General features: G+C 35.2%; 2 protein-coding genes across 2 annotated transcripts; both read right to left on the bottom strand.

The window, feature by feature from the left end:
• Positions 1 to 2393: 2393 nt before the first annotated feature.
• On the bottom strand, positions 2394 to 15791 carry LOC133295888 (nuclear pore complex protein NUP85). Its single transcript, XM_061494779.1, has 18 exons — positions 15407 to 15791; positions 14874 to 14976; positions 14643 to 14753; positions 14455 to 14538; positions 10757 to 10828; positions 10593 to 10649; positions 7496 to 7615; positions 7205 to 7405; positions 6960 to 7070; positions 6782 to 6819; positions 6385 to 6541; positions 5820 to 5921; positions 5644 to 5700; positions 5376 to 5522; positions 5164 to 5234; positions 4985 to 5072; positions 3522 to 3578; positions 2394 to 2829 (listed from the first exon to the last, which is right to left on the bottom strand). Exons 1-18 carry the CDS (start codon positions 15763 to 15765, stop codon positions 2635 to 2637), a joined length of 2130 nt encoding a protein of 709 aa, XP_061350763.1. The 5' UTR covers positions 15766 to 15791; the 3' UTR covers positions 2394 to 2634.
• Positions 15792 to 16360: 569 nt separating this feature from the next.
• Positions 16361 to 18892, bottom strand: LOC133295946 (ultraviolet-B receptor UVR8-like). Its single transcript, XM_061494883.1, has 6 exons — positions 18799 to 18892; positions 18407 to 18568; positions 18275 to 18310; positions 17998 to 18146; positions 16962 to 17871; positions 16361 to 16910 (listed from the first exon to the last, which is right to left on the bottom strand). Exons 1-6 carry the CDS (start codon positions 18890 to 18892, stop codon positions 16585 to 16587), a joined length of 1677 nt encoding a protein of 558 aa, XP_061350867.1. The 3' UTR covers positions 16361 to 16584.
• Between the last annotated feature and the right edge of the window lie 1538 nt (positions 18893 to 20430).

Genomic DNA, 20430 nt, shown 5'->3' with positions numbered 1-20430 from the left:
TACTATCATGCCTTATACATCACACCAAACAGGCCCTAATTGACAAATTTTCAGCCATTGTTAGAAGTATCCTTCCCCTTTTAAGAACTAACACATAGAGCCTCATTGTGCAGTTTTGACCATTAACCTTGGAGATAAACCCTCTTCCAGTTTATTACTTTATCTAAAAAAAAATAATTCAATCCAAAAACTTAAACATATAAGTGATGATCATATTTTATTTTATTTTTTGTTTATCTTATGCTAATTTTAATTTACTTTTTTTGTTAAAAAAAATGGGATGAATAGAATCAAATTCGTGACCACTTGATCACATAGATTCTAATCCCATATAAAATATCAATTCAACTCAAAAATTTAAATTATTAAGTGAAAAAACTTTAAATTAATTTATATTATATTATTCCTTAACACACTCGTTCATATCAAGAGTCTTATAAGATTTAAATGTTGACAATTTACACACCAAAAATCCATTTTTTTAGGGTTTGAAATATGGATTTTTCAAATTCAGGCGAGGATCTAATAATGGAGACGGCAAGAATCCAACATCCTTGAGTACCTGTGCATGGAAGCTGCATTATGCGTAACCATCGGGTCCTGCTAGTTTTGAGTACAAGATTTCCTATGCAGCAGTACTGTATAGTACATTGGGAATATTGGTCAAAAGCTTAGTGCTATTCGCATATTTTCATAGTCTGAAGTGGTGCATCATAATAATTAGTGGCCATGAGTACGACTGGCTTATTGAGTTTTTTCTGATTCAATTATCGTTTGAAATTAGAGATATCTTCATAGTTTTTCCGATGGTTTATTTGGTGTTTAGCTTCTTGCCTTTTATGTTTTCGTTTTTTTTTACTCCTATTTTTATTTTTATTTTTATTTTTATTTTTTTCCTTTTGAGAGTTCTCTCCAGATATATATTATAAGAAAATGACATCATTGTTCCCACTATTATTTTGTTAAATTCCCTATCTGGTGCGGTTGTCTTGTTTTTACTTGTATGAATTGCAAGCATTTTACAGCTTCTTGCACTGTAGTTTAATGTTATTATTTAAAGATGTGATATTGTACCTACTTTTTTTTATATCTACTTTATTTGTTCCTCTCCAACATCATTTGATCAGAATCTCAATTGACTTTCATTATTTCTTTCTTCTATTGAGAATGTGATCTAACAATATTAAAAATGAGTAGATAAAGTAGGTCTTAAAAAAGATAAACATAATATCATATCCCTATTATTTATTAGTATGTATGAACTATAATATTTGCTCTAACTTCATAATTATTATTAAGATGTTCAAAATTTTAATATTTTACGGTGAATTTTTATAAATTGTAAACACATACCTTATATTAGTGTGGAAGCCATCCCTAGGGTATTTTTTTTTTCTCAAACCTTTTTTTTTAAAGAATTTCTCTACGGATACATCAATTATCCAATTAATCTAATTCGAGTTAGGTAGTAGTACAAGAGGACAAAACTCTCCTTAACAAATTTTTTATTATTATGCTTTTCTGATCAAGAGATAGCACTAACTAAAGAGAGAGATGACCATTCCTATATATACATAGATTTCATTATTTAATCGGATATGTCCATCACATATTTGATCAACACTTTAAGATTAAAAATATACCAACAATTATTACTCAGGTCACAGTAACAGTCTCATGATATTTCTGACGTGAAAAGCTGGCGTTGAGATTAAGTTGGAATTTAACAGGGTGTATACGCTAGCCCTTTACATTACATGTCACAAGCCAGACAAGTTTGGACATTGCACATTCTACTGTTGAAGTGATGGAAAGTGCCCTGTCAACTAGAAACACCTTTGGCTGGGCTGGCTGATTGATATGAAATGAGCAAAATATTTCAGGTACTTGGTCTACTTCGGCCACTCCGTAGTAGAATTGAAATTGATAATGAATGTAATTTGCAAATGCCAAAATTTTAAGTTTGCGGGTTTATGTCCCACGTATTTGAATGAAAAGCGTTAATTCATACATTGCTTTCGTTGACACTTTACTGCTTGGGGCGAAAACGTTTGCTGTAGCTCACGAACGAATTTATTAAATATAGTAACGTGAAGTTAGCAAATGGTATAAAAAAATTGGGAGAAAATTTCATCAAGTGCCTCAGTGTCATTGTAAAAATGGGAAACAATTCTTAATTAATTATGTGACTTTAAAAAGCATTTAAGCAGCAAGAAACAATTCTAGTGATCATTAGTTGTCGCCTCCTCAATGAAAATATAAACAGCCATTTTTTATGTCCCTTCGCATGCAAATATCCAATCTTATTAATAAATTGACTTATTTTTTACGATAATAAATTGTAAAACTGTCCCCAACATTAGACAATTAAGTGGTTTGAAATTCTCGCCGATACACTGATTCCACTTCTTCAAATGGTAAAGAAGCATACAACCAAAGCCCAATCTTGGGAAGCTGAGACAACTGTCCAATGTCCATTCAAATTTACAACAGGTCACAATCATTGGAGCATAGCAATTTACAAGCCCCTTCCACATGCCTTCTTAAATCCGAAGGTCCACCGGGGGGTTGTATGGTATTGCAATTCATACATCACTAATATATATTATATATAGATAGATAGATCTGGTCAGCCTATTCATCAAGTATAGCCCGACCAAGATTTGTAGCTAGAGCCAGCCTAATAGAGCTTAGTGCATCGGAGGGTAAGCTAGGCTCAGTGAAGTGTGGGCGCAGCCTTGCCAAAGATAACTCTTGAAGTTTGTTCAATAGAAGATTAGTCTCGGAGACACTTAGAAGAGGACAGTCCTGCCAATTCAGCAGCTTCAACTGCTCCCAAAAGAAACAAACAAGGCAATCATATAATCATGATTCATGAGTGAAATAAACAGCTACCAATATTGAACATGTACTGGCCACAAATAACAGGCAAAAATCAATGCTAAGAGAATCAATCATGATATGAGAGGCTAACAAGACGAAACAAACTGATTAAAAAAATACACGGTTTGCTAAATTTACAACTGCCAAGAAGCTTTAGAATCAAAAAAATCATAGTATTAAAATTAACCCATAGTAAATAAGCCACATCATTAGCAACTATTACTCAATCCCAAAATACAAAATGCGGCATGACATATCCACTCCATTTCGATCAAGACGACTCAGGATCGAAGGACGAAATAACAAGATATTGGTGGTAATGAAAAAATAGATAATTGCATAAACAATCAGCATGCAATGCGCTGAGAGCCCAAGACAGAATTAGTTATAATAAGAGAACCTGCAGTTAAAGCATGTGCCAAGGAAAGGAAAATTAATATGAGAAACTTAGTTAAAACTGGGCAAACTAGAAAATATTTCAAAATCTCAATCGTATTATTTTTGCAGTCTTCTCAATTCAGCGCTTTTCATTTGGTCCACTCAATGCATGCTAAAAGAAACAATGTGAAAGACATTTTAAAAGGTTCCCGTTAACATATTAGAATAAGATTATACTGAAAATTATTAAATAAGCTCACCGAGTCATACAGAAGGGGCAGCCAAAAGCGCTGAGGGGTCGATGGATTTTTCATAAGCTGCAGAATGAAAAGAAATGTATCATATTTCAAAGCATTAAGCTGACAAATAGAACTAGATCAGAAATTAGGAAATAATAGATTTTTTATTGATAGAATTCCCCTATCTCCAGATCTGCATCAATGGAATACAAGATCAGTGATGAAGGTACAAGGAACAATGCCGGAAAACAGAATGTAAATACCACGACAGCTCACATCATCTATGATGTGCGAGAGTCTTTTGGGCTCTCCTTTCCCTTCCCTCTAATTACAAAAAAATGACTCCCAACTAATTTACTTGCCTATTCATATTCTTAATAACAGGTGCCAATCTATTAACTGTCTATCAGACAGTTATTATTGTTAATTAACAGATTTGGGCCCCAATCCCTATTGTCACCCTATGAAGCACCGATACCGACACGGCATTTTCGATACGTTCCCGATACGTGACGTCGATACGTTACTTCAAAAATACTAATATTTCGATACGTTCCGATACGTCTTAGCATTAAATAATATTTTTAATATATAGAATGTATTTCACGTTATTTAAGTATTTTTTTATTTACTAGATGAGTATAAAATATGAAAATTAAACAGCACCCATTATTTACATTCATGTCATGTATTTGTTTATTTTAATTTTATGATATTTGACCGCAACAAATAATTACTTAAAAGAAACTAAAAGTCCGAGATTAATGGGCTCAGTGTACCAAGCCCATCGAAACAAACTACATGGACAAAACTTGCTTGGGCTCTTTCTTTTAAGAAAAATATCCACATCACTAAACCTAACTTTACTTTCTTGAAAACCTTCGAGCATCTCAAGCGGCGGCTAGTTTTGGGAAAGATAGAAAAAACACAGTGGTGATGAGTTGCAGCAGGAAGATGAAGAAGACAGGCAGACTAGCAAGATGGCGCGCGCGAAGCTCTGGTTTGCGAACGACACAGAGGAGCTCGAGGTGGGTTTGCTGTGGTGTGACACGACAGTTGGCTACTGGTGCGCGATGGAAATATGAGATTTGACCGTGTCGAAATTTTGTTGACCGATCGATACGGCAAAATGGAAGCGTATCCGTCTAGGACAAATGTCCGATACGTTGGAAAAAAAAATTGGACGTATCGGTGCTTCATAGTTGTCACCCTCATTCTTCCTAACATAGACCATTTTAATTGGAGACATCCTAACACTGACAAACCAGTACAAATTAATTTCAATACAATAATATACGACGCGTAAGGGCTTCTATATTTTACCACAGTATAATTGTCTTAACTGATACAGTATCCTACCAAACAGCATATACTGTCCAATATAGCACGGAAAGAATCCTATCAAGTAATAAGACTAGTTCTTACAATCAGCATACAATTTGCTGGAGCCAAAGTAATCATAGAAGTGTGTATATAACTATTACCAATATGAGGGAGCATACAGCTTGCCTAGCAGCATCAGTTGGTTTTCCACCAGATAACTGCTGAAGGGATTTTTTGAAATCCCTATACCTGATATTTAATATTTCACAAATGTCAGAACTAAGAAAATGATTAGATGAAGACAAGAAAACAAGATATGCACAGAATTGTACATCCATACTTGTGCAAAAATTCAAGACCCCCAGCAGGTTTAGACTCAGAACCCAATAATTCAATTATGCCTTCCCATTGCTGTTAAAAAAAATAAAAAAAAGGATAGTCAAAGTGAGAAATCTAAATAATTATCAAGAAAACAAATTTTCATATCTAGGAATAAATTAAGAGATATTCAAATCTTCCAGCAGTTGTTTATTGGAACATTATGAGAAGTACCTTAAAGCTTTCATCGGAGATTGACTTTCCAACAGAATCAAATAACTGTTGGGCAATCCTATTGAGACAACTTGCATCTTGGGCTTGCTGAAGCCAAAAAACTCCAGCACCTTTACGACCATGCTTCCAGTGATATACTCCAGCAACCTATATATTTATTGTGCATGTTAAATGCCAGTAAACTTCATTATGAAAGAGCTGAAGATTTTTAATCCCCACCCATAGTATAAGCAAGAACAGTTAACTTATAATCAATAGTGCAGGTTACCTTCCTGATATTTGAACTAATATAATCAAGCTCATACAAACGGCATATCTCGATGTTCTGCATGAGTAAGAATGATTTGTCTGTCACTCACAAGTATATCAAAAACATACTAAAAATCGTGAGGATATGACTTGTGAAACAGACAATAACAATGACTAAGAAGATGAAACAGATACCTTAAGCAACACATCATTATGTTGAACAGATTGCCTGTACAATAAATTCTCTAGCAAGCCCTTTCCTTGCTTCATACATGATGTTAAATATATTGGAGCTATCTGTAGAAATGTGAACATTAGCTATATAAGTACCAACTAAGATTACTAGCACAAAATACAATTATCATGCAATGTTGATTAAATTCCATTCATCATAAAAAAACCTTCATTTGGCACAGGTTGTTTTTGTCTCTCGGTGAACCTAAGTATGAGATATCAGTTTCATCCTCACTCTCTTAAGTTTATCAACCTCGTCAAAATCCAAGGCATGTATGTGCAACAGTAAATTCTGATGTGCATCAAGACATGAATGTAATTCATCCAACATAATTCATCACTTTGTGATCGGATTAACAGGATATTTTGCTCAAGTAACCTGCACTCACTTGCCAGATCAATGCATGTGACGATAGAACTTGAGTATGTGCAACAGTAAATTCCAATGTGCATCAAGACATGCGTATAATTCATCACTTTTGTGATTGGATTAACAGGATATTTTGCTCAAGTAATTTGCACTCACTTGCCAGGTCAATGCATGTGATGATAGAACTTGAGCATATACAAGCCGATGCAGTTCCACTATGCTGATTTCCCCCAAGTTATAACGCTCATCATGTAGAAGAATCTCTGCTTGCTCACTCCCTGCAGTCAACAACTCTATGGCGTGTGCAACCATCCTATTTTATTGATACATGACACATACAAAGACCCATTTTCATCAAACCAAACTAAACAAAAGAGAAATTCAGTGCATGTTCAGTTTTGATTTATTTACACCCACAAAAAGTTTGTCAGCCAAAATCTCCATCTTGAGCGTATTAATTATAAGCTTTTTTGAAAGCAAAATAAGCTTAGTCCAAACATGCACTCAATGAATAAAGCAAAAATAAATTAACAATAGAAGAGAAGCAGCTCACCAAGGGCCAAATTCTCTGGAACATTCTGCTAAAACAACCTGAGACATTTCAAAATGCTTATTCATGTTTAAAATGTGAAGGGAAGGAATGAATCAAAGAATAATGAAATAAGTAGCAGCAGGCCACAACCTTTGAGAAAAAATTAATGCAGCATGGAAAGTAAAAGTTCAATAATCACCTCAGTATTTTCTCCAAGAATTCCAATCATAAGTCCTGTCAACTTATGGGTACTGGATGGTGGTTTTAAGTTGATGCATTTCTGGGCCAAATTATACATGCTTTCTATTCCCTGGGAGGGGGGGAAATAAAAAATCATGTAGAGGTCCACTTAAACAAAGATACAGTAAGAGAATTATTTAAGCTAAAAACAAAAGAAAAATAAATAGTTAGAAGTTAATAATTACATAAGTAGATTAAACTTACAATTGTAAATGGCCTGATGTATAGAAAATGAGAAATATACAACTCCATCCAATAACACGTAGCCATGCAGAGACTCTCGGTGTTACCCAGCATAATTTGTAGCAAGTTTCTCAAGCCCTCACAAGTTTGGTGATTATCACACTGAATCCAGAATGGACTGCAATCCAGTTTAGTGATTTGTGACCTCCATTTTTCCCAGGCCTATAAAATGGAAATAAATAACATCATATAACAGTAGAAGAAATGTACCAAATAGCAAATCCTAGAAGTATTGTGGAATCTTGGATATACCTTGATAAAGTCAGGCTTGGATTTAAAGCATTCGCCTAATTTTCCATCAGCAGATTCAGGACGCAAGTGGGGCATTTTGGAAATAAGAACAGCAACTGCCTCTACAAGTCCATTCTCTAACTGCACAATCAAAAGGGAACAGAAAATAAGACAAAACACAAGGATAAATATAAAAGGGAAAAGTGTCTATCATTTAAAATTACACAACTTACATCCTTTCACTCTCACAAAGAGGTGGGACCCACACCTTTATTTTTTTTTGTCAACTCTCTCTCCTCCTTTATCTATCTCTTTCTCTCTCTTAAAATGACACAACTTTACATCCTTTAAAATTATACACACTTTTCCCAATATAAAATGGGTTTAATGTTTCTGATTTTGCCGCAGAAAAAAAAAAATTGCCACTCACATAAAAGTGAGTGAGTCCCATTATAAAGAGAAGAGAGAGAAAAAGTTTGTGGGACCCACTCACTTTTATGTGAGTGTGGCAGAAAAAAATTTCTGCAACAAAAGTAGAAATATTTTTCCCATAGTAGCATCAGCATGAATAGTTTAAGGTTCCACAACTAATGAGGCTCAGACAGCAAACTGTTACTGATAAATATCACGAAACATTAGTTTGATAACAATCAATGGAATTAAGTTAATATAACATGCGATAGGAGTGGATGTAGGATAGGTTTTGCTTAAATAGACCTAGCCTGAAAGCCTATGCTGGTTTTCATATAGACATAACCTTAAACAAAATGTTTCTCTGATACCCTTCCATTTTATAAGGGTACCAGTACCCCCTTAACAATTAGAGGCTATTTTTATCCATCCACTTACTAGAAATATAAAAAAAGGCTACCCAATGCTATGAAGCTTCCATTATACGGTGGGTCCAGGGAAGGCTATAGTAACCAGTCTTACCTTAGCATTTGCAAGAGGCTGATTACATAAATTGAACATGTGACCTGGTCACATGGCGACAACACTGACCGGTGTGCCAAGGCTCCCCTAGTTACTTGAAATACAGCAAGTAATTCAAGTATCTATTTTTCAATTAAATGGTAGTCCGACCCCGTCGGTCATTCTCTTGAACACATGCTAGCCCTAGGCACTTCTTTCATCTTCCTAGCATGAAGCTTCTCCTTTTATTTAATTTGAAAGCTTTGTTTCACGGCTGTCTTGCATGTTCACTTGGCAAGCTTTCCGTTCAATTGTCGCCATGGCTAAGGATGGGAATAGCAGAAAACACCTCAAAGTCACATATCCCCATTATCTATGTTCATTCATTGGACAATACAGGGATCTTATTGACCAATGTCATGTTGCGCAAAGCAAACTAGGAAAAAGCCGTGAAAAATGCGCTAAAAGAGAAGAATAAATTCAGGTTTGTCATCAACTCCAATTTTTATTAAAGTATTAGACAAGAAACAATTTAATTTTCTAGTCTGCAAGTTGGGAATTTGTTGCATCCATTCTCCAACTTGAGGAGGAGTATAATAATAAGGATAAGGATAAGGATGACAATTGCCACCAGTGTTGTTAAAACGTAGTGTCGAAACGTAAAAACGGACCGTGTCTACGTTTTTATGACCAAAATCGAGTCAAAACGGTAGTTGAAACGGATTTTGAGCCGAAACGGTTCAAACGTAGTGTCGAAACGTAGAAACGGTTCAAACGTAGTGTCGAAACGTAATATGAATTTTTTTTTGCATAGTTCAAATATATATAACACGTAATAATAATAAAAAATATATATATTTTTTGTCGTTAATTAGCTTAAATTTAATAACTCATATAATTAATACATTAAAATTATTCTATATAAATTAAAACAAAGATTAAAATTGACATTCTTATAAAATAAACATGTTTGTGGGTTTTGGTTTTATATATGTTGGATTTATATTTTATTTTTAATACGTTAGTAAACTCTTACGTTTCGTTTACGTTTTGCGATTTTACGTTTTTGCTCACCCCTACCGTTTTTACATAGACTCTACGTTTTAACAACATTGATTGCCACCATCATATTAGGGATAAGGACTTTTGATTATGAAAATCACATCCCATCAAATTAGGAATAAGCACATTCAAGACGTGCTTTGGTTGGGTCTTCTAAGTTTTCTTGTGGTATATAGCTTCCAAATGTCATTCTTCATGAACTTGGAGGAAAAGTTTTGAATTCTTGTTGTGCATACTTGCTTGCCAGCACATTTTTGCTAATGGTCATTATAGCGAAGTCACTTCTTCCGTAGTCACACAATACTTCAACCAGTTCTTCAGGTTGATGGTCATTCCAACCATCTTGCTAAGTTACATTCCAGCAATGTTTATCTCTCCGACATCTCCAACATCCCTGAGTTGCCTTTCCAACCATGTTTTGTGGAGCCCAAATATATTATTTGGTTATTTTTCTTTTTTTAAAGGGTTTATTTATAATAAGTTCAAAGCTTATTAAGCTTTAGGTTGAGGGGGAGTGTTAGAATATCTTGAAGATATCATATAATATTACAAATCTTAATATAGTTTAGAATATCCTTATGGATCTCTTAGGATTAGTTTCCCTATTTCCTTAAATATAATGATTTGTTTCCTTATTTTAAGAGTCCCCTACTTAGTATAAATAGGGATTAGAGCTTTGTCTTTTCTATCATTTAATCACTTTAAATCACATCAATATACAATATTATACAGTCTTCTCTTTTTTCTCCATCTATGCCTAAATCCTTATAATATCAACACTATAGATATTTTAACAAGCATATGTTTGGTTTGCGTATACTGTAATCAGATCAGAAATTCTATTTTAATGCTTGTGTATAAGCTACAAGGCCCACAACACTACAGATTCTGATATTCATCAATTGTTATCGGTGAAGAGAAGGGGAATATGTAGTGGGTAAACAGAAAATCACAAGGGAAGATTTAAATACTAAAAAAGAATAGATCAGGGATGTGAATCTAGTTGAATAATCCAGGCATGTGGCCAATAATAGAAAGCAGATTTTTACCAGGAAAGCCAAATTCAAACTATAAAATTACCAAAACCATATTATGCAAATTCATCTCTTTCATATAATAACGTTTCCATATTTTTCATGCCCACCTCACGATTGCTGAGCTGATCTAGTTGGTAAGATCCATGCAACCGCAGCATTTTTACCTGCAAGTAAAATCCAACTTAGTATAAAGTCTTTATGTACAAGGAAACATACATCAGATGCGACAGAGAAATAGCAGAAATACAGTAGCCTACTAGCCTTTACTAACCACAATATCAAGCCAACCAACTGACAAAGCAGATGACATCACTTCCCAGTATTTAGCATTATCTTCAATCACCTGCTTAGACAAATTTCATAATTTTACTTGCCAGACATCCGAGAAATTGACCAAACACAATGATTATAGACATTAGTTAAACAAAAAACTGATAAGTAATGAAATAGGTGATGTACTAAATAATACTCTATATTTGTTAAGGTAGCACTCTCTGTAAATGTGGAATACGAAAACAAAATCCAACCCTTGGACACAGACCTCATATAGATCTTTCAACTCATATGGATGTTATTTATGAGTAGGTCTAGTTCAGAAACAATTGCTAATTTGTCTTTACATTGTCGAGTGGCTAACTCTTGGTGAGCACTGCATGTATACAGCATAATTCCTTCTTGAAGCAGTTCCTCTTGTGGTATGTTTCAAGAGATTTGGCAAGAATACGGAAGCTAAGGTTTTATGGCAGTGGCAGTGGCAGTGTGGGGTTTGAGCTGTCTAAGGAGTATTTGATTGGAATGGATTCCCATTTTTTTCAAGGGCTCCTGTTTCCCTTATATATGTGATGGTATAGGACTCTTTTGTAGCCTCTCTTTATTGATAGGACTATTTTTTTGCAGGGGGTGGTAAAAGAATAAATTCATTAAGATGAAGAGGAGATGATTACAGGGTAGGAGGGTAAGATGTCCTCCTTACAATATAAATAATAAAAAACGACAAAGTACAGAAAGACATCAATAAAGCAAAGCTGTCCAATCTCTTAACATTTCTGTAAGAGAAACCCCTTAAAAAGGACCATGGGCCTTACACCAAGTAAAAGCCATACACCCAATCTTATCCCAAAGGAGCTGCTAATTCAAAAAAATCTCCTTAGGGGGCATTTGGTAGAGGAGAAAAAAAAAATTATCCAGGAATCACGATTCTCAGGAATATGGTGGGAAAGTGAATTTCTAGGGAATGTTATAAAAAAACTGTTAGGTAGGCCAAAATATTCCCGGGGATGTTGGGTCAATTTTACTGATGTTATGTTTGGGTTGATTGTAAAATATTGCTAGGAATGTGAAGTAATTTTATGAAAATAACCCTGCAACTTTTATCTTTCTTATTGTCTTAGTGCCCTGAAAGAATTTTGAAAAAGTAAAAACAAAGATTGAAAAAAATTCATCCATTACTGGTAAAGATAAAGACGCATGGCAAAGTTAGAAGTTGGAACCATGAACGCAAAAGGGCAAAAAAAAACAGACACACAAAATTGCAAAACGGTTCCAGAAATTACAGGTCCAATTGCTTGGCTTAACCAACATATGAAAACAAAATCGTGGAAGCAAAGTTTAGGAGCTGAAGATTAAAATGTTTTACCTGAACAGTCAGCAGATCAGAAAGGAGTCAAAAGAAGAAGAACAAAGAAGAAGAGACGGGGATAATTTTGTCCCAGAAAAAATAACAAAGTTTCCCATCGGATGGGATTCTCAAAATACCACATGTTGATGGTATTTTGGGTTGGGATTTGTGTGTGTGAATAAGAATCCTAGGATTGTAATTTTCCCAAGAAAATTTCTGCACATCTTTGTACCAAACATGGGAAAGTAAGAAATCCAATGTCACTTTCCCAGGAAAATAAAAATTTCCCCACCTACCAAACACCCCCCTTAAAGATGCAGGAATTACCACCAAAATTTGGCTTCTTTCCTTCTCCCGAAAACAGTCAAGCTTGTCAACAGAGACTAGTCCAAGGAACTTTGGCAAACCCATATTAGTGTATATGTATATATAGCTGTAGCTTAGCTGTACTTTCCGTTATCTTTCTGTTGTAGTCAACTATGATCAGTTACACCTTATGTGACTGGATTGCTTTGGTTAGTACTGTTAACTCAAAGCTATAAAGTCTCATCATGTATTCTCATAATTACCAATTGAATAATACTCAAGATTCAAAGATCAGTTTTCTCTCTCCTTTTCTTTTCTGCTATCTCAATCAATCTCTTCTTCGTTTATGGTATCAGAGCTCCAGCTTCTGGGCCCTAATCCACATTTCAAGCTTCCATGGCTTCCGCTACAACAAGCAATCCTCAAACTGCTGCTTCTTCTTCAAAATATTCACAAACAACACCGGTTCTGTTCAACACTCAGCTTTCAGTGAAACTCACAAACAAGAACTTCCTGTTATGGAAGCAGATCGTTGAACCACCTATAACCGCTCATCAATTGGAGCATTTTCTTGTAAATCCAAAAGTTTTTCTGAAATATCAAACGAAAGAAGATCGTGTTGTTGATACTGTAAATCCAGCATTCAAAGAATGGGAACGAATCGATAAGATGTTACTGACTTGGCTTCAATCAACTATGTCAGAGGAGATCATCAACAAAATCCTTGGAGTGCGTCAATCGTTTCAAGCGTGGGACAAAATTCATCGACATTTCGAATCGATGACAAAAGCCAAAGCAAATCAAGTTCATTCAGAATTGAGGAATATCAAGAAGAACGAAAAGAGTGTGGAAGACTATCTTGCTCGTGTAAAGTCTCTAGGAGACACTCTTATAGCAATAGGAGATCAAATTTTAGAAAATGAATTAATTCAATGCGTTCTTCAAGGTCTATCAGAAGATTATGCAACCTTTATCACTTACTTTCAAGGAAGAGACTCCAGTAGTTTTGCAGATCTGGAGTGTAGTTTTGAAGATCTGGAGTCACAATTGTTAGCTCAAGAAGCTATGATAGCCAAGTTTCAAGCAAGTTCTGAGAATCTGAGATCTGTTAATAACTTAATATCCGAAACTGAATACCGCAGTTTAGCTCTCACTACAGCTGAAATCCTATGGGTTCAGACGCTATTACAGGAACTACAAATTCCTAGCAAAGTTCCCATCATATACTGTGACAATCAAAGCACATGGAATTAGATCTGTTCTTTGTTCGTGAGAAGGTTATTGCCAAGTCTCTAACTGTTCTTCACGTACCAGCTCCTCTTCACGTTGCTGACACATTTACAAAACCCCTCTCAGCTCCAAGGTTTGCAGAATTAAGAGACAAACTTAAGGTCTTGGACCATTCACTACTGATCCAACCCACTTAAGTTTGAAGGGGGAATATTAGTGTATATGTATATATAGCTGTAGCTTAGCTGTACTTTCCGTTATCTTTCTGTTGTAGTCAGTTATGATTTGTTATGATCAGTTACATCTTATGTAACTGAATTGCTTTGGTTAGTACTGTTAACTCAAAGCTATAAAGTCTCATCATGTATTCTCATAATTACCAATTGAATAATACTCAAGATTCAAAGATCAGTTTTCTCTCTCCTTTTCTTTTCTGCTTTCTCAATCAATCTCTTCTTCGTTTAACCCAGACACAAACAAAGAATTCCATAAAGAAACAGCTACAAAGCAATGTAAGAACAAATGGAGAATTCATTTTGAGCTCATAACACACATATTCGGGGAAATAGCCTTATGTGGCCAATGAACCTGCTACATGTCATAACACACATAACTCAAAGGACTTAACCTTAGAGGGAGATTTCGACTTCCTAATAGGTTTATCAAGGTGGAATGAAACTCTATTTGACGAATGGGTAAGAAATTGAAAGTAAGATTTATCGGAAAAACACACTTGAAGGATCAAGTGACCAAAGACTTCCTAATATGCATTTCTTATTATTACTATTATTCATCTAATGCAGAAATAGCCAGACCTGTATGCTGACAAGGTCTTTCTGAAAATCCACAAGCTTGCCATGGATTGTTTCGTGTGTACTAGTAAAGAGACTGTCATAATCCTGTCATGAAGTGCAACCATGAACTTAAAATAAGCATATGCTATTAGTGTTAAAATAAAAAGCAACAATCTGCAAAACTTGTCAAGAAAATAAAAGATTATTACAGCTAACCAATCAACAAGCCTTTCGGGTAGCCATGCTTGAGATTGCTTGTCCACATAGAATATTTCCATTAACTCCCATGCAGCTTTCAAACATGATGGCTCCTCACCTTTCTACAACAAGGGTTAAAAAGTAAGCGACTAACTTCTTGGTATTATAAGTCCCACAAAGCTGGCCTCAGCTCAATTCCATACAGTCAGTAAAACAATTTAGAAACTACAATAGTATAGTACCTTAACAATTGCGTTCGGATCTTCAATTATAGGACTAGGGGCCAACTTTAGCCCCCCAAGAAGTGACGTTATGTCCCTGCTATACTCAAGAACATGCTCCCACCTGAGTGTAAAACAAAATGGTAAGCTATTGTCAACAAGCGCACTTAACATGAAACCGCACATAATTGTCAACCCGCCGCAAAAATGCATGATTTAAAAATCCATATAAAATTAAGTCAGCAATTTCCAATGCCACCCAATTTGAAAGTGCAACCATTTGCAGGAGGTGCCCCGTGCAACGAGATGAAGTTGATTTAGATGAATAAATATAAAAATTGAAGGGCACAACCTCAAGATTCAGTTTTGGTATGCTTATATGGAAACATTGGAATGCATCCAAGTAAAAATAAAAAATTCAATGACCAAAAAAGAAATGACCAGACCTTCAATGTCCAAACCTTAATAATAACTGAAACAAATAAGCACGTGAATCGAACGAATCTAACACTACATTAGTATTGTTACAAGCAAAACAACTTGAGTTCAATTACCAATCTACATGATACGGCGAAGGAGCCTTCGACAGAGCAGAAAGAGAGCTCCGTCGACTCTGGAGCAGAGCGAAGGGCTCGACGGAGCCGTACTCGATACGCCGCCAGTGCGCGTCGGCGATCTCCGGATCTTCACCGCTGAGCTTGACTTCAACGACCTTGCCGCCAGCTTCGGCGTCGGAACTTCCGGAACGTTCGGTGAAGAGGGAGACGCGAAGAGAGTTGCCGCGGGACCAGGAGAAGGCGATGCGAGAAATTGGAGGGGTGAGGCCATGGTGGAGAGGGTAAACCGCTGGCGAGTCTCTGGTCTCGCCGGAGAACGGGACCAGAGCGCCATTGCCGACGGTGTCGGAGGGCATTGTTGAAAGGATACTGTGTTCTAGGGTTTTGGGTTTTAGAGAAAAAAAATAAAAATACGCGTAAGGAGAATACGAGCTCGGCTTAGCTTAGTTCAGCTAACTAGCTAAGCCAAAGTTGTTTACGCGGGAACTTGTTCATTACTTCTTCAACCCATGCTGCCATGCTGGCAATGAATTAGAAAAAAGAAAATAAAAAAATAAGTAGAAATATCACTATACCCTTTCACTAAAAATTTAAAGCATTGTTATTATTTTTATAAGTTTCAAAATTATATATTACGTTAATCATAACATTATTTTTTATTCTTTTAAAGATTTCTGATATCAAATTAATTTTTAAAATATTTAAAGTAACATCCAAATAATCTAAATTGATATCACACCAAGCTTAATAAAAGGAACACTTTAAATTTATTTCAAATATTAAAAGATTAATTTAATGTTACAATTTTTAAAAAATTAAATTAGTATCAAGTGTTTCTTTAGGATTAAAATAATTTCATCTATACATAAAATTAATTTGCATTTCTTTTTTATACTGCATAAATTTTATGCACACACAGCTGTCCAAATGACGCTTTTTGGTATATTCAAATGTACATTAGTAATCGCTTCCAAAGAAAAAATATATACGTAAGTAATTTAAATATTTTAAATTGTGGGCTATTGGTGCTCAACTTCTGTACATATCTCAATCTCCCAGAGTCTTGTAAACAAGCCTGAGATACCATTTTGCGCACAATTAGCTTATTAATCTGTATGAGAAATCCTTTTATCAGAATCGTATACTTCTTGCTTTTATAAAACCCTTTATATATACTAATTTTCCACCTCTGAAGATTGTAGGCATTCCTTTATAATTTCCTTGATCTTTCTCTTCATCAATTTATCTTTCACTCCAGCAAGCATGTTTCGGTAGAACATTTCCAACTTAATTAGCTTCTTATGATCTGCTGCCTCTAACATGTTCTCCCATTCCTTGGCAATGTCAAAAGCCCCAGAATTTCGCAACGAATCATGGATATCTTGCTCATCAAAAGGTTTTCCAAAGATAGAACTATGAAGTATACTAGCATATCTTTCCATCATAGATAGCTTTGTTTGAAGTAGCTTCAGTTCATTTAATGCTGAAAATAATTTCTCATCTGTTTCTGTGGCTCCTTCAGTCTCCCTTTCCCTCATCTTATCTTGTTCACCAGAGTTCTGTAGTTCCTCTTGTTTAAAATCTTCCATCAGTGGAGGCCACAGCACTACCTTGGGAGTGTAACAATCCATTGCCTTTCCATTTCCAAGAACCCCACTCCTTCCTCTACCCCAAGACCAGAGCTTATATCCCTCCTGTGCAACTATAATAGTATGAGCAGCCCCACATGCGACTTGAACTGGTTTTGGAAATTTAGGTTGATATGGATGGCATGAGATAAGAAGGGGAGAAAGAGCGTCACCAGATTCTGTTCCAGCATAACTAGCATCAGGGCATAAGCCAAGACCCTTCTCCATTCCCCAGGACCACACATCCCCAGCTGAGGAAACAGCACAAGTATGGAACAAGCCACAGTCAACAGAAATAAGATAAACATATTGTGGCAATTCTTTAACAGGTTCAGGAAGTAATTTGCTTTGGGTTGTTCCATGCCCAAGTTGGCCATTATCCCCAAGGCCAAATGTCCAGCATGTGCTTTCTAATGTGTCACTAGACCTCTTTTTGTGAGTGAGCAAAACAGTGTGAAAGGCACCACATGCTACCTCATAAATTGCCCAAGGGGACTCCTGATCAAATGTTTTCACCACTTCTGGACCTGGCCTATTCTCCTTATCCCCCAAGCCTAATTGACCATGGCTGTTGTTACCCCAAGAGTAGCACACTAGATCATCTTCACCCTTGTATGATTCTCCAGCACTAACAAGTGCTACAACATGTTCATTCCCACATGCAACTTTAACTACAGTGTGACCATGAAAATCCCACACTGGTGTTGGAGTGAAATTGCTTACAAGAGAAAACCCAACTTCGTTGCTTTGATGAGGACAATTTCCCCACATCCACAGGGCCCCAAGATTATCAATAGACAGAGACATCATTCCTCCTGCTTTGACATCAACAATCTGTTGCAAAGAGGGGTGAGTTGAACAGTTGAAAACACATTAATGATGCACCCACACCTTGGCTTCTTTTTCTTTTCTTTTCTTTTTTTTCTGAATAAACTCAAAAAAATGCAATTCATATTATACCTTTAGTGATCCTTTTCCTTCTGCTTCTGACACAGTTATTGAAGAATCAGCATTAGGGGGATGCAACTCGAGAAACTCGTTCAATAAGCAGGGCACTGGAGAATAATCTCCATCAGCACATTTTCCATTATTGATACCAAGTTGACCATCCATAAAGGAGTCAAGGATGTAGTAAACAACATAAATCACCAAACTTCTAGAAATAAGAATAACTGAACAAAGTAATTTCCATAACTTTAATTCCACCAAGGAAGGACTTGAAGCATATTAAGGATACATATATTATAACCCCAGCACCAAACAGATCCATCATCTGTTAACACACAAGTAACATGAACAGTCAACAATTGAAAATCAAAACCTTTTAAATATAACTCCACTTTCTCTAAGTCAAATATGTTCAACGAACCTGCTAGAGCCAGACTATGATAAGCACCAGCAGTAATTCCCACTATTCTGACACTGTCTCCTGATCCAAACTTCACTTCAACAGGAAAATACTCATCTTGTTCTGAACCTAACCCAAGCCGTCCCAATATTCCTCTTCCCCAAGAATATACACGCCCATCCCCTACACTCATAAACACCAAAAATTAAATTAGAATAAAATAAGATAAAATAAAATTCCATTGCTTTTGTTAACGCAACAAATCTCTAATAATAAGGAACCAACAGAAAGAGCAACAAATTACAGAAACGAAGACATAACGTAATTTATCTCAGTTGCGATCAAGACGAAATGCGAATTAGTGGTTAGTAGGTCGAAAAAGAAAAAGAGCACATTCAGAAAAAGTTAGTAACCAGTAAGAAGGAGAGTGTGCGCTTCCCCCGCAGCGACGGCGACTACCTTAGTTGATAAGTTGCCGGAGACGGGAAAACTTCCGGCGTCTTCCATTATGCAAACGGCTACACAAGATAACCAATTTCTCTATTTAATCATGTATGAGATAACTACACATAGCTCATGTTTTTCTTTTTTTTCTCATTGCCGGATTGGCCCTACACACTTTATATTAAATAAAATTATCACACAGTATTAAAAATAATAATGTCATTATATATATATATATATCAAGAATTTAGGTTGTTTATATTATATTCTTATACGCATATAAAAATATATAAAATCCTATATAAAAGGAAAAGAAAAAAATATGAACTCAATATATTTTTATATGTGTATAAATATAAAAAATATTATTAGCATATATATCAATATTATTTCGTAATGAGCTAAAGAATTAAGCGGTTAAATTTCATATTATTTCTCCACTATACTATTAATTAATTTACTAATATGTTCGAGTTGATCAACATTACAAGAATTAGAGATAACAAAGTTGGTGGCGTGTCCGATCCTATTTAGCAAACGGGACGGGTTGTCCACTGGCCAAATCTAATTTACACTAACTCGTCTCATTCCGTTTTTTTCTGCCATAAAATAAGTTAGTCAGTATCATCTTAATTTTGAGAATAAATTGTAAAATTCAGTCTGCCTGTTTCGTTTAATAGACAGAACGAGTTAATCCGCTCAACAAACCTGTTTTACCAGCTCTAACAAGAACAATAAAGCTTCTGCTACCAAGTTTTAAACACAAGAATTCGAGATCATTGGTTAACAACCTTTTATTAGTTAATCTCATATGCTTGTGGTGTTAAATGTGTGGACGAAATATAAAACATTATATTAAAGGGAAATGATTTTTATTTTCAAAATAATTTTTAATTTTTTTTATGATCACAAGTCAGTTAATAAATTTAGAGTAAAGTTAAATGTATATATTCTCAAATTATTCATAAATGTAAGCGTTTAACTAATGCATCGTAGATTGGTTCATGTTAGGGGTGTTCGCGGTCTGGATTGGATCGATTTTGAAAGCAAAAATCATCCGATCCAATCACTTCAGTTTGATCATATAATCATCCATTCGGTTTGAATTTTTTTTCAAATCCGATCCGATCCAATCCAATTTTTTTCGGTTTGGACTGAATCGGTTTTTAGTTTTTTGAAAATCCTAAAATTGATTTCATAATTATTGTGCAAATAACATTTTTTTTGTACATATTGGCTTTGTAATTTTATTTTATTTTCAAAATACAAAAGCATTAGTAAACTATAATATAATTTTTTTTTGGGCAATGAGATATGAAGCTCTACAAAGATAAATTTTTGTTGATGAGATGTGACTAAATTTTTTCTTGGGTTTAGTTGATGGGTTAATGGGTCTTGGGTTTAGAAATTTTTGGACTATGATTAGGGAAAGACCCAAGTAGATAGAGGAGAATTAATATATTGGATCGGTTTGGATTGGATCGGTTTTCATCAACCCATCCAAAAATCGATCCAATCCAATTAAAATTTGCGGGTTTTTTTCGATTTTCGGTTTTCGGTTTATTCGATTATCGATTTTTCGGTTCGATCACGACGGTTTA

The sequence above is a fragment of the Gastrolobium bilobum genome, unplaced genomic scaffold (genome assembly GCF_033153095.1).
Source record: "Gastrolobium bilobum isolate Gb01-03AN ecotype WA unplaced genomic scaffold, APGP_CSIRO_Gbil_v1 utg2195, whole genome shotgun sequence".
Taxonomy (NCBI): Eukaryota; Viridiplantae; Streptophyta; class Magnoliopsida; order Fabales; family Fabaceae; genus Gastrolobium; species Gastrolobium bilobum.
This window is presented reverse-complemented; position numbering and strand designations above follow the sequence as displayed.

Excerpts from the sequence above, each read along its gene's own strand:
- LOC133295888 (XM_061494779.1), bottom strand. The coding sequence starts at position 15,765 with ATGCCCTCCGACACCGTCGGCAATGGCGCTCTGGTCCCGTTCTCCGGC. Across the intron at positions 10,829-14,454 it reads AAGACCTTGTCAGCATACAG|GTGATTGAAGATAATGCTAA; the intron begins GTCTGGCTATTT and ends TTGTCTAAGCAG. Across the intron at positions 5,523-5,643 it reads TTAGTTCAAATATCAGGAAG|GTTGCTGGAGTATATCACTG; the intron begins GTAACCTGCACT and ends ATAAATATATAG.
- LOC133295946 (XM_061494883.1), bottom strand. The coding sequence starts at position 18,892 with ATGGAAGACGCCGGAAGTTTTCCCGTCTCCGGCAACTTATCAACTAAG. Across the intron at positions 17,872-17,997 it reads AAGGAAAAGGATCACTAAAG|ATTGTTGATGTCAAAGCAGG; the intron begins GTATAATATGAA and ends TCTTTGCAACAG. Across the intron at positions 16,911-16,961 it reads AGAGGAACTACAGAACTCTG|ATGAGAAATTATTTTCAGCA; the intron begins GTGAACAAGATA and ends CCACAGAAACAG.